The 17,546-nt window shown below is 39.1% G+C and overlaps 1 protein-coding gene across 1 annotated transcript in view; it reads left to right on the top strand.

Annotated features, from left to right (window-relative positions):
* akap9 (A kinase (PRKA) anchor protein 9) overlaps positions 1–17,546 on the top strand; it is an 84,758-nt gene that overhangs the window by 7,340 nt on the left and 59,872 nt on the right. Inside the window, exons 2-8 of the mRNA XM_043233027.1 lie at positions 2,120–2,305; positions 6,114–6,158; positions 8,302–8,340; positions 9,659–9,814; positions 10,529–10,684; positions 12,183–12,380; positions 13,631–16,660. Of these exons, the coding sequence (XP_043088962.1) occupies positions 2,120–2,305; positions 6,114–6,158; positions 8,302–8,340; positions 9,659–9,814; positions 10,529–10,684; positions 12,183–12,380; positions 13,631–16,660 (3,810 nt within the window). The remainder of the gene's footprint in view (positions 1–2,119; positions 2,306–6,113; positions 6,159–8,301; positions 8,341–9,658; positions 9,815–10,528; positions 10,685–12,182; positions 12,381–13,630; positions 16,661–17,546) is intronic.

Raw genomic sequence — 17,546 nt, 5'->3', positions numbered from 1 at the left:
TGTTACGTTTATACACCAAATCTGTGGAGGAATTTAACACTGAATCGAATTAAGAAAATGTATTAAATGATTAAATGTTTCGTATTCATTACTGTTGCAATAAAAAAATAAAAGCACATTAAATCAATAAATAAATAAAAAAATTTAGGTCACCTTTCATTTGTATTTTATGCACTTCATTTATTTATTTATTTGCAGTCACTTTCATTATGCGTATTTTTTAGGCTGTATTTAATTAAGTTTTTTATTTTAATATTTATTTGATTTATTCAAATTCACTGTCGGACCACTGCACTTTAAGATACTCATTTAATTTAGTGTCTTCACGTGGTATTTAATTTCCCTTGAAATAATAAATATGTTCTCCTTGCCTTTTTATGCAATAATTTTATTGCATGTTATTTATTTAATGCGACATCCAGTGATGCATTCAATGATTGTTTGTTTACAAAGTGTAGTATTAAATCCCTCGTTAGAAACCTACAGATCTGTGAGAAATGAATCCTGTACAAACTACTGAGAAATAGTTGTGTGTGTGTGTCTGTGTGTGAGTGTCTGTGTGTGAGTGTGTGTGTGTGTCTCTGTGTGAGTGTGTGTGTGAGTATGTGTGTGTAAATGTCTCTCTACCTGTGTGTGTGTGTGAGTGTCTGTGTGTGTGTGTGTGTGTCTCTGTGTGAGTGTGTGTGTGAGTATGTGTGTGTAAATGTCTCTCTACCTGTGTGTGTGTGTGTGTGTGTGTGTGTGTGTGTGTGTGGATAGACAGGTGGCCATTACTTTCTGTCAGCTGCTGGCTTTGTGACGAGTGTTAGTGTGTGTGTGTGTGTGTGTGTGTGTGTGTTGAATTACAGAGCGCTGTTATCCTGTCAGTTGTTCTGTTTAGTCGTGGGTGGCATGCAGCTCCTTTTATTCATGTAATGTGCAGAAAGGTTTGTTAAACAGAAAACAATAAGTGATCGTAGCTCAAACGGTAGAGGATTTTATTCTCAGTGTTAATTAAATGCAGTATAAATTTGTCTGCCAAATGGATACATGAAAAAAAACCCAGCTCAGCTTTTACGTTTTGAATCCTTTACCTAGATGGGTGTTCCTGGTCAGATATGATCTTTAGTGCTGTCAAACGATTATTCATGATTAATCAAATCCATAAATGCACTTGTGTGTACTACATTATATATGAATACATGTAACATATAATTTATATAAATATAGACATGTCTCTATGTATAAATATACACAGAACACAAACATAAGTTATGCAAACAGCTTTTTATTTTGTTTGGGATTTATTGCAACTAATTGTTTCCCAGCACTTTTTTTGTTGTTGTTCGAACTGCTTATAAATCTGTTGTTATGCTATTATTATTATTATTATTATTATTATTATTATTTTGTCGACTTGTTTCCTTTCAGTTTCTCTGCTTCTTTTTTGGGTCCGACTGATTGTGGGCCTTATTGTTTTAAACTTATGCCAAACTGGCGTTTGCTGATAATACAGCATAAAAAATAAATTTCTGGAGGTAAAAAAAGATCCTTTATGTTTCTGGGGACTTGTTTTAGTCCAGTGCATTAACATTAGAGACCTCTCGGGTCAGAGTGACCTGAACATGGCGTGAGGGCTAAGAAAGTCAGTAATCGGGTTTAATTGAGACTTCCAGACACTACAGGATCTTCACAGGGTTCCTGCATTTGGGTCAGTGAGTTTAATCCAGAGCCGCTCTGGTTTTTAACACACTTTAGCCTCTGGCCGTAAATCCCGTCCCGCTCGATCGAGATCTTCACGTTTGAGATCTCCAGAGCTCGCGCTCCTTCCTGAAGATGATTTATGCTCCGGACGAGCGTTAAGCAGACAGACGCGAGCGTGTTGCCGAAGCAGATGTCAGTGTTAATGGGCGTCTGTGCTGCTAATCCGGTCGAAGCGCAGTCGGAGGGCTAGCGGTGGCAGAGCGCGGGCAGGTGACGGCGTGGATCAGCGGTCGGGCATGATTCGCCTCAGCTTCGCCAAGCTCTGCCGCTTCACCGTGGGTTCTCACGGCCTAACTTTCCGCTTCGCGGCCTGTTTTTCTCCGTGCGTGCGTGCTTTGTGGCTCACAAGCGTGTGTTTGTGTCTGGTCTCTTCCAGCTGGCCGAGTACCGGCAGAGGAAAGCTCAGTCCGATGGCCAGAAGAAGCAGAAGAAGAAGAAGAAGCAGCCCGAGGCGGAGGAGCAGGGCGAGGAGCAGAGAGGAGATCAGAACACGGTGTTTTCTCTCTCAAAGACCCTCCGGAGCGGAGAAAGCGTCACGCACGACCAGACCTACACCATAGAGGTGAGCGGAGTTCAGGGACACCTCCAAGAGCCTTCTTTTATGCCAAACATCATTAGGATGTTAAATAAAGGTCATGTTGCATGACGATGTTTTGTACGTATAATCGCAACTTGCTAAGAACTTCATTTGGATGGATTTTTTTTTTTGCTCGCTCACATTAGATTATTTCTAAACAGCAGTATCTCTTCCAAATATTGTCGGCCAGACATCAGTGCAAAGATCATTTAAACATCTTTCAGATGATGCACACATCTCCGTGTAGAAGAGCTGGCCCTTATGACCGGTCCTGTGCTCCAGGGCTGTTTATACAGTGCTGTTATCTGTACAGATGACCTTAGAGTATTAAATAGAAGACAAATGTGTGCAGTGTTATATTAAAAAAACACTCTTATGTTTGTTTGTTGCTTTGTTCTTATAGTTTTGTCATCCAGAGAAACTCGGGTAGTGCCACTAAAATTTATTTACATTTTAATTAGAGTTAAAATGGTGTTTATTACCTAATCAAATCTAATTAATATGCAACACCATGACGGTTTTTATACAAACTTTTAGGTGTTTGTTCTGATTCACATTGTAGTTGGAAATGTAAACTAATAATAATTATTTAAATGCATTTTAACCGTCCTTTTTCAATGTATTAAATCAGCATTTACTTGAGTGAATTGAATGAAAACAGAATTGAACCTGCGTGTTCAGGTCGAATGCGAACGATTCGGTTAAAAACGAGAAGAAACATCTGTCCAGTGAAGAATGAAAGCTTGTTTTTCCCTTTAAGTTGATTTGACAGATGTTTGTTCTCTTACCTTCATAAAGTCTCTAGCTAACTGCCAAGATACAGACTTTTAAGGGGGTTCAAAGCCGTTTTGGTTGAAATCTATAAAAGCTCACGGTGTCCCGATCTTTAACCGAGCTGCGGTGTTCCTGTCTGAAATGCCTGTACAGCTGTATGTGTTATTACTGCGACTCCTATAATGAGTATAATGGCATTAATGTAATCACTGAGAGGAGCTCCAGAGTTAATGTGTTTCTGTCTGAATGCTGCTCGTGGGCTGGTTCTGTAGATGTTGTTGTTGTTGTTGTGTATGAACTGCTATAAGTGATGTTTAAAGGTGAAGTGTGTCATTTCTACAGCTTTAGTGGCTCGAGGGGAATCAGAGAAACAAACAAACAAACAAACAAACAAACAAACACTGAGGCCATGCGTTGTTGAAGATAGCGATAGAAAACTCAACCTTGGGCTTCACGGGACTGATGTTTTAGTATCAGTGGGACGCATTAACACTCCATTCTCACTGTGATTTGATTTAAAAAAAAAAAAATTTTTATATTTTTATTTATTTATCTTTGTGTTATTTATAATTGTTTTAGTACTTTTAGGTGAAATGTCTTTTTAAATGTCTTTTTATTTTTAATTTTTTTAGAATTATTTTATTTCCGTTACCATTTATTTTTCTGGTTTTATTAAACGACACCAGCCCCGGTGAGTGATTTGTTGATAAGTCGTCATGCCTTTTTTTGAGATTTGCTCATATGTGAGCGTTTTGCGAAAATAAAAATAGCTCTTGCTCGCTGTTAATGAGCGTGTTTCTTCATCAGATCTGGAGAAATGTAATGGAAGTGAATGGGTGCCGTCAGAATGAGAGTCTTGATTAAAAACATCAGAGTAATCCCCAGCGCTCCGGTCCTTCAGCGAACATCTGGAGAAGATCAAACTAATCCAGCGTTAAGATGATTTTAACTCAAATACATGATTCATAATAATTTACGACGCGGTGAAAAGTGTTCTGGTCTGAATCAGGAGAGAAACCTGCGCAGATCAAGCAGCGTTTATAAGCCAGAACGGTCCAAAATGGCTTTAATGAAATATGTGGCTGGATTTGTTTCACTGGAGTTAAAATGATCTTAACGCTGGATTAGTCTGATCTTCTGTCTTCTCCTGATGTTCACTGATGGACCGGAGCGCTGGGGATTATTCTGATGTTTTTATCAGACGCTCATTCTGACGGCACCCATTCACTTCCATTGCTGAGACTCATTTCTCCAGATCTTTCTCCTGATGGCCTGAGGGGAGGCACATTTCAGCACACTTTCTTTTTTCGTCTGAACTATCCCTTTTAAAGACTACTCTCTATATATAGACACATTCTCTATGTATATTTTAACAGATTATAAAATATTTATCTTTCCGGCTCTTTTGATGGATTTATGCGACGTGTGGATGGTTTTTAAAGCCCGGCAGGTTTGTGGAGTGTTTGCGGTTGTAGAAGAGTGTGAAATTAGTGGTTGCCCCGGCAACAGACAAATGCATTTGAACTGGTTAAGCTGTGTGTGTGTGTGTGTGTGTGTGTGTGTGTGTCCTTGCAGCAGAATAGCAGCGCTGGCGTGTTCTGGCTCTATTCACTCAGCTCTGAATGTGTCCGTGTGCTTCATCAGCAGAGGTTTCTCCAGGAGGTTCACCTCCGTCTCTGCTCAGCCCCTCGTTTGACTGTAAAACGCTCGTCTTTAAGCGCAGGCAGACTCCGGATGCTGCCGTTTCGGGGTGTTTCTGAAGCGCGGTATGTCTGTGACATGCGTTCGCATTTTAAATCGCCAAGTTTTAGTCGTCCTGCAGCTTCCTCCTGTAGCGGTTGCCTTGGAAACGATGCTTGTGAGCGTTACCGTGGAAACAGCGTTTGGTATGGTCGCCATGCAAGAGATGCTTGTGAGTGTTGCCGTGGAAACGGCGCTTGTGAGCGTGCCGAAAGCAGACAGAACTCATGTTATATATTGAATAAGCGTGTCTGATGGGTCTTAACTAGTAGATCTTGAGTCCCTTTTTTTGCGTATTGATTGTAATAATGCAGAAATATTTGTTTATTTATATAAGCACACTTCTCATCCAATTATCAATATAAAAACTTTTTCATCAAGCACATTTTTGTCTTCATTCACAGACCTGTTCAAGCACATTTTCTCTAATTATCAACATAACTTTTTTTGGCTATGCACATTTTTTTCTTTAAAATAACCAATTTTACCTCTAATTATTATAACCCTTTTTTTCCCCTGGAAGCACATTTTATACTTCATTTATCAATAAAAGTTTAGTTTAAGCACATTTTCCCCCCAATTATTAATACAGAAGCTATTTATTTATTTGTCTAAGGACGCTCTCAGTGCAAAAACTATTAAAGCACATTTTATGTATTGTTATAAATTCAGTCTATCCATGTATTCTTATTTATTTTTTCAATAAGCACTTGTCTCCTCATATTATCAGTACTAAACCCATTTATATATTTAAGCACATTTTAATCCTCAGTCATCAATGATACTCTTTATTTACACTTATAATTGAATATTGCAATTTTATAAACGTTATTCTTATAATTAAATTATTATTTGATTGTAATATTTCTTCAGTTTAAATAGTTTAGCATTTACTGTAGACTGTATTTGTTATATTGATGTTAAAATGCTGAAATATGAACAAGAAAATAAGTGACTGTATGAAAGCTGAATAAATAAATGTTAACTAATGACCGTAGATGACCGTAATGTGATTTATGTGTTTTTTCTCGGCCGTCTAACGAGTAAGATGCGGTGGTGTGTCTGGACGGAGCTGGATGTAGGTCAGTGTAATTAGCCGTGATCCGTGAGTGTTTCTGATCTGGAGACGGAGCCCAGGATCTTTTCTATCCTCCTCCTTCCTTTCAGGACGCTGCTTTAGTAAAAGTGTGTCGCTCTTGATTAGTGACCCACTAACAGAAACTAGAACAATGTAGAAATTAGCTGCACATGCGACCTCATTATGTTTTCTTTTTTTCAGCCCGAGAGTGAAGTCTCGACGACCGCTGAAGACTGTTCGTCCGAGGTAAGACTTTTTAACCGTCTGTTTATTTTTATTAATATACAAAAAGCATGTTTTTTTTTTTTTTTTTTTTTTTTTTACGCCCGTTTTCTCATCCAATTATCTGAATTTCTTTATATATTTAATTATTTGTATTTAGCAGATTTTCTCAAATTATTTATGCGAAGACTATTTATTTATTGTAGTTAAGCGCATTTCTCCACAGTTTTTCATACGCAGCACATTTTAATTAAGCACATTTTCTCCCCCAATCATCAGTGCAAAATCACATTTATTTATTTGAGCGCATTTGTCCTCCAATTATCAATACACAAACATAAATAAATTAATAATTTATATTTAACATATATTAAATATATAATATAATATATATATATTATATATATATATATATATATATATATATATATATATATATATATATATATATATATATATATATATATATTATTATTATTATTATATATTATTTTTTTAATTAAGCTTGTTTCCCCTCTAATTCCAAAATGGTTTTATTTTACGCAAATGTTCTCCTCCAAGTATCACTACAAGAACTATTTATTTGTATATTTAATAATTCATTTATTTTCATTAAATTCCTTAAGTATATAAGCACATTTTCTCTTCCAATTATCTATACAAAGGCTACGCGTGTGTTTATTAATTCTAATAGTTACATTAATTTTGTATTTTTAATATTAGTTAAATTTGTAAAACGTGTTTGTGTGGACTTTTCTGCCTTAAAAAGACAAACGGAGGATAAAGGAGAAGTTCCAGTGTTTGATGAAGCGGGGGTTTATTCTCAGGCTTAAGTCGAGTGAGTCAGAGTTTGGTTTTGTTGACGACTCGAGGGACGTAACTGTGTTTGTGAACGTTTTATGATGCGGCACAAAAGAGAAGTCCACAAACCTTCACCGCTTGGTCCTCTCCAGCTCTCATGCTCGGCGTACCATGTGACCGTCTGGTTGCCAGGCAGTGAAGTCGTTCAAAACCTGCCTTTCTTATCCGTGCTGCCGCTCATCAGAGATTGACAGAAAGCAGTTAATGACAGAGATCTGATCAATAACCAGATGAATCTCACACATCCTGCTCAAGAGTGTCCAGCACACATTGAATTCAATGCAAAGACTATTTATTTATCTATTTATTCATTTCCATAAAGCACATTTTCCCCTCTAGTTCACAATGCACACTGAGAAAATAATGTCATGATAAAAAGCATATTTATTTAGCCGTTTATTTCTCAAAACAAAAACATTTAATTTAATTAAATTCTTTATTAAACTATTTATTTTTCATTAAGCACATTTTCTCTTCGAATTCTCAATACAAAAACATTTTATTTCTTTTCTGTAAGCATATTTTCTGCTGTAATTCTTAGAACTATTTCTTTTGTTAAACCAATTTCTCAAACTTTTAATACAAAAATATACACATATTTATTTTCATTAAAACACACACACACACACACACACACACACACACACACACACACACACATATATATATATATATATATATATATATATATATATATATATATATATATATATATATATATATATATATATATATATATATATATATATATATATATATATATATATATATATATATATATATATATATATGTATATATATATATATGTGTGTGTATATATAATTATTATTATTTTTTATAATAGTATTTTTTGCAGTATCACATTTTCATTATATATCTAACATATATATAAGTGCTAAGCATTTAGTTTAAATAGTTTACCATTTTGTGTATAAATAACTGTTTGTTATATTGGCTTTGATTTAAAAATAAATAAATAAAACAGAATAAAATAAAAGTTAAAATACATAGTAAAAAAATAAAAATGATTTATTAAACAAATATGATTACAGAAAAGTAAGGAAAAGGTGATAGTCTTGCAAGAATGACTAAAAAGGCCCAAAATATTCAGATTTGACAGAATTTGGAGGCTAAATAAGATTAATGATCATTGAAATGATGTGAAAGTATCACAGCGACCCTAAAAATGGCTCAGTTGAAAATGCTCCGCATGTTTTTAGTGTAATTGTTGTGCTGTGTGTGTTTTGTGCGCATGCCGTTGTGTTTGTGATGTTCTCTTAAAAGCGCTCTCTCATGAACCGACAGGTAAACGGTTTCCACGAGAGGACGTCCTCTGTGATGGCGGTACAGTACTGTATTTGATAAAGCAGTAATCTCTCTTCTGATGCACTAACCTCACGTCTCCTCCTGCTTCACCTTCATCTCTGAGCTTCGGCTGCTTGTGAATATATGCTAATGTCGTTCTGTGGCATTTTAGCTGCGCTCTCTCAGTTCAGCTCTTGAATGGGTGAAGACGGGGCTGCTTGGCATTTGGTCGGCCGTATATTATGTTGGTGGAGGGGAGCGTGTAAAAGCTCTGTGAACTGCTTGTATAAGAGCACTTTTACCAGGCGCTAAAATCATCGGCAGGAAGGAAAAAGATTAGAGAAAAGAGATCATCAGGGCGCCATGTTCCCATTTTCTCCCTACACCCTACCAGTATTAATGTCTAAATCAATGCTAAATGTCAAAATCCCATGCGTGTTGCATCAAAGTGCATTTTTGATTAAATATAGGAATAAAACTAGCATCGCAGTCAGGCTTTATCAGCATTATTTTAATATGATTTAAATGCTATTGTAATTTAATGATATCATGAATTTAAATTTTTCTGTTTAATTTCACATTAATTTTATTTATTGTAGTAGATCAAACTGCTAAAATAAAGATGACTTATTTTATTTCTTCTAGCATGTTTTTTTCTATTTTTTTAGTTTTAACTTTTAAAGGGAAAATAAATAATCAGTGCAATTTTAGTTATTTAAATACAGCAAGTTCAACTAATAAAACATATTACATTTTAAATGTTTAGTAATTTTGTTGTTTCATTTGTAGCGACAATTAAAAAAAAAGTTACGCCTAAATGCATTTTGCTATAATAATTTTAATACATTTCTAAAACACAGGCATCATTCATAATTTATTTTAGTATCACTAAGATGCTGTAAATTTTTAATTATAATTTCTAGTTTTTTTATTATATTTTATTAATTGTTTAATTAGCTTTTCTAATGTCTGTGTAGATTTGCGTTAATTAGTTATTTAAGCAGTTAAACTAAAAAAATCAAGAAATGTTGCATTGGCAGCTAGATTAAAGTTTATTAAAATAATTTTTTAAATAATTAATAGTAGTATTTAATTAAATAATTAATAAATTTAAATATATCTTCTATTCCTTATATTTATTGCTTTATAATATATTTTTATTTTTATAATATATTAAATATTTTTTCCTAAATGAATTCGTGCTTTCTTTATTTTAGTTTTAGTGAACTGTAATAACCCTGGTGTTCAGTAGGCAGCTCTCAGACTCTCCTGACCGGGCTCCGTCACCGTTTCTGTGGACAGGGCTTTATAACGAGCTCTCACCAATCTTCTCGCTCCGTCTCCGTCTGTCCGGCAGGAGGAAGACCTGCAGCCGTCCGAAGCGCTCGGCGAGCCTCAGAGCCGTATCCAGATCATGGAGGACGAGCTGGCCGCTAAGAACATGGCCGTGGAGGAGCTGAGCCGCGAGCTGGAGGAGATCAGGGCCGCGTTCGGAGCTGAAGGAGTTCAGCAGGTACGTGAAGGACTCGAGTGGGCGATGGACGGATGCCCACACATGACCCTGATCTGACCTCGCCGTGATTGGGCTCTTAGCTGCTCGCCTCTCTGCTTTCACTGATACCGCTCTGTTAGGCTTTCATGTAAATCTTCTAGAAGCTCTTCATTGATCCAGCGATCTTCGCCTGCTCTTCATGCCTAGATCTGGTTATTCTGCCTCTTCGTATTACATTAGCCCTTCGGTTTCTGATTTAGCGTCTGCTCTGCTTGATCGTTGGTGTGTTTTGTTATTGTGTTTGATGGGCTTGATTTATTCGTCTCGTTTCTGAATTTTTATTCTATTCTGCAGAGCGCTGCGGTCAACTTCGGTTGTTTTTAAATGCGCTTTACGAATAAATATTGTGCATTTGCTGGAAACTGGTTTTGTTGGAATATATAGGCTATGCGACTCACAAAACTAGCCATACATTTTCTTTTAATAGGTTTATGCTGGAAGCCGAATAAATCATCTTTCCATTGAAGCCTGGTTTGTTAGGATCAGACGATATTTAGAAAACCTTTTTAAAGTTGTCCAAATTAATTTCTTAGCAATGCATATTACTAGTCAAAATGTAATCACGTCAGGAAAAATAACACGTATGTTAGGTTAAACTATTGTTGCCTATTGCTATATCGTTCAGATCTGATTCTAAATGGCGGTAATCGAGGCGTGTGTGTCTTTGTGCCACAGCTGCAGGACTTTGAGGAAGCGCTCAAACAAAGGGACGAAATCATCACGCAGCTCACCGCTAATCTCCAGCAGGCGCGCACCGAGAAAGAGGAGGTGATGAGAGAGTTCCTGGAGCTGACCGAGCAGAGCCAGAAACTTCAGATCCAGTTCCAGCAGGTATCAGAGCTACGCTACACTTCGTTAGCATTTCTGTGCACGAAACTAAACTTCATGCGTCGCACTAGAACAGCTTCTAACAGGAAACATCTTCAGCTGCAACAAAAACCGTAGTGCTACTGTACTATAGAGATGACTTTGACAGCAACAATGAACACTAATAACACTGTAGCAACCGCTATAATGATACCTTTATTTACGTATAACTCTGACTAATGATGCTTCAGGTAAGAAAACGATAGCAATAATGATAATTATATTAGTTACTGTAATTACAACTATAGTGGTAACTATTGCAATTAACTAATAATAACTATCAGTTACTCTTATAGTAACTAGCAGTTGCTCTAATAAAAACTTTAACAATAACTAGAACGATTACTATAAAAGTAACTATAGTGATGCTATAGCTTTAGTAACTAAAGCAATAACTAGCGGCCACAGTAATAGCAACTATAAGAAGCCTTTATTCTAGTAACTAGCGAAGAACTATTAGTATCTAATATATGTAATTAATATTGGTTGATACTGACTATAGTGAATAACTAGCGGTTACTTTAGTAACTATAGCGATAACTATTTTGGTTAATCTAATAGTAATTGTACCAAGTTACTCTAATAGTGACTTTCGGTGATGATTATAGCGGTTCCTCTAGCAGTAACTATTGCATTAGTTACTATATTGCAAAATAATGGTGGCTCTAGTAACTATAGTGGTTAGTATAGTGGTTACTCTAATAGTAATTATCGTAAATAACTATAGTGATAGCTTTATTGATTGCTCTAATAGTAACTATAGCGATAACTAGCGGTTACTGTAATCATAACTATAGCTAGAACAATAGTGATTATTCTAATGGTTAATAAATTGCTAGTTAATGATAACTTGATTTCTCTAATAGTAACTATAGTGTAACCGTAAGTGTAGTAATAACGCTACCTTTAATAAGTATAATGATAACTACAGTAACTAAAAATGGCAATAACTATATCTGTAGCGATAACTATAGCAATTATTCAGATAATCATAGCGAGAACTATAGGGATAAGTATAACGCTAACTAAAATAATAGGTATAGCGATAACTGTAACGGTAAAAATATCGAAAACTATGTTGATAACTGTAGCTATAATTATAGCGAGAACGTAACGATGATGAATATAATGATACTGTGGTGCTGGCGATGACTATAATGAAACATTTAGTAGCTGTAAAATGACTATAACTTTAAAGATGTTAAGATGTATAATGTTCACGTTTTGCCGCAGTGCTGTCGTCTGCTGCTTTAAATCCTCGAGCTCTGTAAAGTCAGGTGGATTCTGTATGGATTAGCATAAAAATCGCCCGCCCACATACAGTGCTAAGCGCTAATTGCCTAAAACTTTCTGACTGACGCTTTTGTAAGGGAACTATTGGCACAATAATCAGTTTTCTCTCACCTTGTGCAGCGTTGTGCTGTATTCCTCTGATCTCCTGACACTCCTGCTCTTCCCTCAGCTGCAGGCCGGCGAGATCCTGAGGAGCTCCAACATCAGCTCCACCGCCGCCGACCTGCTCCAGGCCCGTCAGCAGATCACGCTCTACCAGCAACAGCTGGACGACAGGGACGCGCAGGTCAGAGGTCGCCAGGAGAAGACGCAGGAGCAGCTTCTGTTGATCGCGCAGCTTCAGGAGAAGCTGAGCGAAGCCGAGAGGGTGAGTTCAGTCAGCCCACTCAAGAGCCGTCAGCCCTAGGCAGCAGTTTCCAGCCTCATAAGCTTTGCTCGAATCAAACCCAAAAAACAGTGTTGTTGATGGCTAACGCACCGACGCGCTCTTGCTTTTGAGTCCTCATTAAAACAACCAAACAGACATCTTTAATTGAACGGAGTATTCCTTGCTGAATAATTACAGATTCTCTGCTTATTACTTTTCTTACGTTGCTTATTAACTAGAGAATCGAATTAGGGCTGCCAAGATAATTGACTGACTGCGTGATGCAACCTATTATAATGCAGTTACATGCCCCTAAAATTCAAGATATGAGGGCAAAAACATGACCCTCTTATATTTATAAATAGATGAGCAGTGTCACACACACAGGAGTGCTGTTTCTCTCAAATATCCACACAACTGCGAATGTGAAAGTTAATATTGTTACATTTTAGACCTAATATTATCTGTTTTAGCTTAATAAAGACTTTCTCTTGCTTCATTTCATCGTGTGAATCAGACGTTTGAATGAAGTGGTTGAGTGAATGATTCAGTGACTCAACGACTGATGCTTTTAGTTCCTCATGTAGATCATCATTAAGTTTCAATTGAATATCATTTCAATATTAAATTAAAAAACACTCCTTTTATTATCATTATTTATGCCACGTTGAATCAGAGTATTACTTTCTAAAGCTGCATGTCTGTTCAATGCTTTTCGATTAATTCGATTTGTCTGCACTAGGGCTGGGAAAATAAAACCATGCATCAAAAATAGAGGAATGATTCGGCATCGATTCTCAGAGTTTCCAAAGGCATCACAATTCTTTCTTGAGTGGGTTCTGAGCTTTGTTTTGAACAGCAGATGGCGCTGCATGCTTCAGAAATGGCTGTACGCTGCTTGTTTCCAGATCCTTACACACACTTGAACCTCAAATAGTCAAAATGTTGAAACGAATTACAAGGGTGTTCACAGTGGGCTGTGTTTACATTAATCTGGCGTAATAAAGAGGTGAAATTACATGATTTTCAGCACATTTCTTCATGAGTATGTAAGTGCGTATATTAAAATTACATGAGAGCGCCATCTGCTGTTAAAGCTCAGTTTCGATTCAAGAGAGAATTGCAACGCATTCTGAAGATTGATCCGTGAATCGCTTGGCAATTAATTAGATGAAAGATTGCACTTGCTTGACAGCAATAAAAACTTGTTTAAACTAAAAATTTGTATTTTATTGTTTTTCTGTCATCAGGTACGCACACAAACTGAAGAATCGTTTTCTCAGCGTTTACGAGAAAAGGACTTACTGAACACCGAACATCAGAGTCTGACAGCACAGCTTCAGGATCAGCTTCTGACATCCAAACAGCAAGCGGCGGAAATCAACAAACATCTGTCCGCGAAAACCCAAGAGCTAGACCACTGCGAAAAAGAGCTCTCCGCCTCCCGACAGAAAGAGCGCATGTCGTCCGGAGAAATCCTGCAGCTCATGAAAACCGTGGAGGACCTCCAGCGGCGCTGCCATCAGGGAGGCCAGTCGGAGAGCGAGGCGCTGCGGAGAGTCGAAGACGACTGGAGCCGACGGATGGAGCAGCTGCGAGCCGAACTGGACGAGATGTACGGCCAGCAGATCGTGCAGATGAAGCAGGAGCTTCGCACGCAACACGCGGCAGAGGTGGAGCGTATCCGAGCGCAGCACGGCTCGGAGACCGAGAAGATCGTCCAGCAGCATCAGTCAGAGCTGGAAAGGTTTAAAGGCCAGCTGTTCCAGAGCGCCGGAGGCGTTAACGTGCTCAACGTCAAGGTCATCGAGCTCCAGCAGAAGCTGCAAGAGACGCAAGTATTGCGCGAAAAGGCGGAGCAGGAGCTAACACAGACGAGCACAGAAAAACTCGGCCTGGCGCAGGAGGTGGAGCGTTTGCGCGACCAGCTGAAAAAAACAGAAATCCACAGCCCAGAGAAAATGCAGCACGCTATTAGCGAGCTACAGGCGCAGCTCGATTTGGCGCGTGAAGCCAACGGCGAACTAGAAGCTAAGCACGAATCGGAAATCACCAACTATAAGATCAAACTGGAGATGCTGGAGCGCGAAAAAGACGCGGTGCTGGACCGCATGGCCGAATCGCAGGAGTCGGAGCTGGAGCGCCTTCGAACGCAACTCTTGTTTAGCCACGAGGAGGAGCTCTCACGACTTCGCGACGACCTTCAACGGGAAAGCCAGCTCAACGTGGAGAACTTGCGCGATGAGATGGGCGTGAGGCATCGCGAGGCTTTGCGCGATTTCGAGGACAAGCTGCGATCGGTGGAGAGCGAAAGAGCGACGTTTGCTTCGGAGAGGCTCGCGCTGCTTGAGGAGATTGTTGCGTTGAAAAACGAAGCAGGTCGCGCAACGGAAAGCGAGGAGCTGGTCGCGCAACTGAAAGAGCTGCAGGCGGAAGTCGAATGCTTGAGAGCGGAACACGAAGAAAAAACTCCAACCGAGCGAGACAACCTTCTGCAGGAAATCGACCGGCTTTCCTCGGAAAACGAAGAACTGGGCGTGCGACTGAAAGATCTGCAGGACGAGATCGAGAAGCAGAGAAACACGTTCTCCTTCGCCGAGAAGAACTTCGAGGTGAACTACCAGGAGCTGAAGGACGAGTACACGTGTCTGGTGAACGCTAAGCTAGAGCTGGAGGAGCGCTTGATACGAGACGCAGCCGAGTACCAGACGAAGCTCGGAGATCTTCAGACGAGACGCGAGGAGGTGGATGGGAAGACGCCGGTGGAGAAGGACGCCGCCGAGCTGATGGAGAAGCTGGAGACGGCTGAGAACGAGAAGAAGAGCTTGACCGAGAGGCTCTCGCTCAGGGAAGAGGATGTGAAACGTCTCGAAGAAGAGCTCAAGAGGACGCTGATTGAGAAAGACGCTTCTGAGCTGATGGAGAAGCTGGAGACGGCTGAGAACGAGAACAGAAAGTTGGTGGAGAGGCTCTCGTTGATGGAAACTGACGCAGAGCAACTCAAAGATGAGCTCAAGAAGATAGAGGTCGAAAAAGACACTACAGAACTGATGGAAAAACTGGACATATCTGAGAACGAGAACAGAAACCTGGTAGAGAGGCTCTCATTGATGGAAATTGAGGTAAAACGTCTTGAAGAAGAGCTCAAGAAGACACCGATTGAAAAAGACTCTACAGAACTGATGGGAAAACTGGAGATGGCTGAGAACGAGAAGAAAAGCTTGATAGAGCAGCTCTCGCTGATGCAAGCAGACGTGATACGCCTTGAAGAAGAGCTGAAGATGACGCTGATTGAGAAAGACTCTTCTGAGCTGATGGAGAAGCTGGAGACGGCTGAGAACGAGAAGAAGAGCTTGACAGAGCGTCTCTCATTGATGGAAACGGACATGAAGCATCTTGAAGAAGAGCTCAAGAAGACGGCAAACGAAAAAGACACTACAGCACTGATGGAAAAACTGGAAATGGCTGAGAATGAGAATAGAAACCTGGTGGAAAGGCTCTTGTTGACGGAAACTGACCTGAAACTACTCCAAGAAGAGCTCAAGACGACTCCGATTGAAAAAGACTCTTCTGAACTGATGGAGAAGCTGAAGATGGCCGAGATCGAGAACAGAAAGTTAGTGGACAGGCTCTCGTTGATGGAAACTGACGCTGAACATCTTGAAGATGAGCTCAAGAAGACAGAGGTTGAAAAAGACACTACAGAACTGATGGAAAAACTGGAAATGGCAGAGAATAAAAATAGAAACCTGGTGGAGAGCCTCTCACTGATTCAAATTGAGGTGAAACGTCTTGAAGAAGAGCTCAAGAAGACTCCGATTGAGAAAGACGCTTCTGAGCTGATGGAGAAGCTGGAGACGGCCGAGAACGAGAAGAAGAGCTTGACAGAGCGTCTCTCATTGATGGAAACAGACATGAAGCGTCTCGAAGAAGAGCTCAAGAAGACGGCAACCGAAAAAGACACTACAGCACTGATGGAAAAACTGGAGATGGCTGAGAACAAGAATGGAAAGCTGGCGGAGAGGCTCTCGTTGATGGAAACTGATGTAAAGCGCCTTGAAGAAGAGCTGAAGGATGCGCTGATAGGAAAAGACTCTTCTGAGCTGGGATGTGGTGGGCTGAGCTCTGAAGAGAAGCATCACGCTCACATCTCGTCTTCACGGGAGGCTCTCGGCTCGTCCCCCTCCTCTCCGGCGGCAGAGAGAGCGCGCGCACACACACTCACACACACGGCAGCGCGCGAGGAGCAGCTCTCAGCGTCTGACCGTCTCCCGTCGCAGGTAAGGCGTTCGTTTCGCTCCTGCTCTCGAGATGCAACAGTTGCTCTGCGTTTGTCTTCCAGAACGCTCCGGCTGCGCTCGATTCGATGTAGGTGCTTTTGAGAGCGTTCTCTGGTGATGTACGCGCGCAGCACTGCAGGTGAACGCTGTGGGAGGAATTGATGTGCGTTTGAGGAACGAGAGAGGATTCGAATCGGCCGGAGTGCGGGGCGAGAGAGATTGTGGTGTAACAGAGAGAGAGAAAGAGAGATAGATAGATTAGCTTTATTCTCCCGTTTCTGTGAGACTCTTTGATCTCAGCGGCTCTGTAAGACACTTTACAAAAACACCATTTATGGGAGAATCTCATTCAAACGGGTCGCATTTCACCCCAAAATCTTTATTTTTTGTGTGTAAAAAAAAAAAAAAGTCATGTGGGTTTTTTGTAGCACATCTAAATCCCGTTATGATTTAGTTCTCTTTGTTGCATTTTTGATTAAATATGTTGCGTTTTTTTCAATTTATATACATGTATGTATAAGTCATAGTCAATATGTTTTATTTAATTTAATAACTTTTAATTAAATTGTTTTGTTTTATTCTTAAATTAAACGATTTCAAATCCGCAGTTATAAAAATTATTACTCTTTTTATTAAATTAATGGAAGCACAAATGTAGAAATAATTGTAGAAATTATTCACAGTGGATGTAGAAATTCACAATGTACATAATCTAATCATTTTTTCATTACCGTCCTGAAAGAGAGAGAGAGTATTACTTTTAATTTTTTTATTTGCCAGTAATTATAGTGTGGAAATTGAATTATGATGATGTCACTTGGCAACAAATCTTAACGGTCCTAAAATAGGTCAAGTTGCTTTTATGAAGAAAAAAAAAACTGTATTA

The sequence above is a fragment of the Puntigrus tetrazona genome, unplaced genomic scaffold (assembly GCF_018831695.1).
Source record: "Puntigrus tetrazona isolate hp1 unplaced genomic scaffold, ASM1883169v1 S000000746, whole genome shotgun sequence".
Classification (NCBI taxonomy): domain Eukaryota; kingdom Metazoa; phylum Chordata; class Actinopteri; order Cypriniformes; family Cyprinidae; genus Puntigrus; species Puntigrus tetrazona.
Note: the sequence above shows the minus strand (reverse complement) of the source record. Positions and strands in the feature narration are given on the sequence as shown.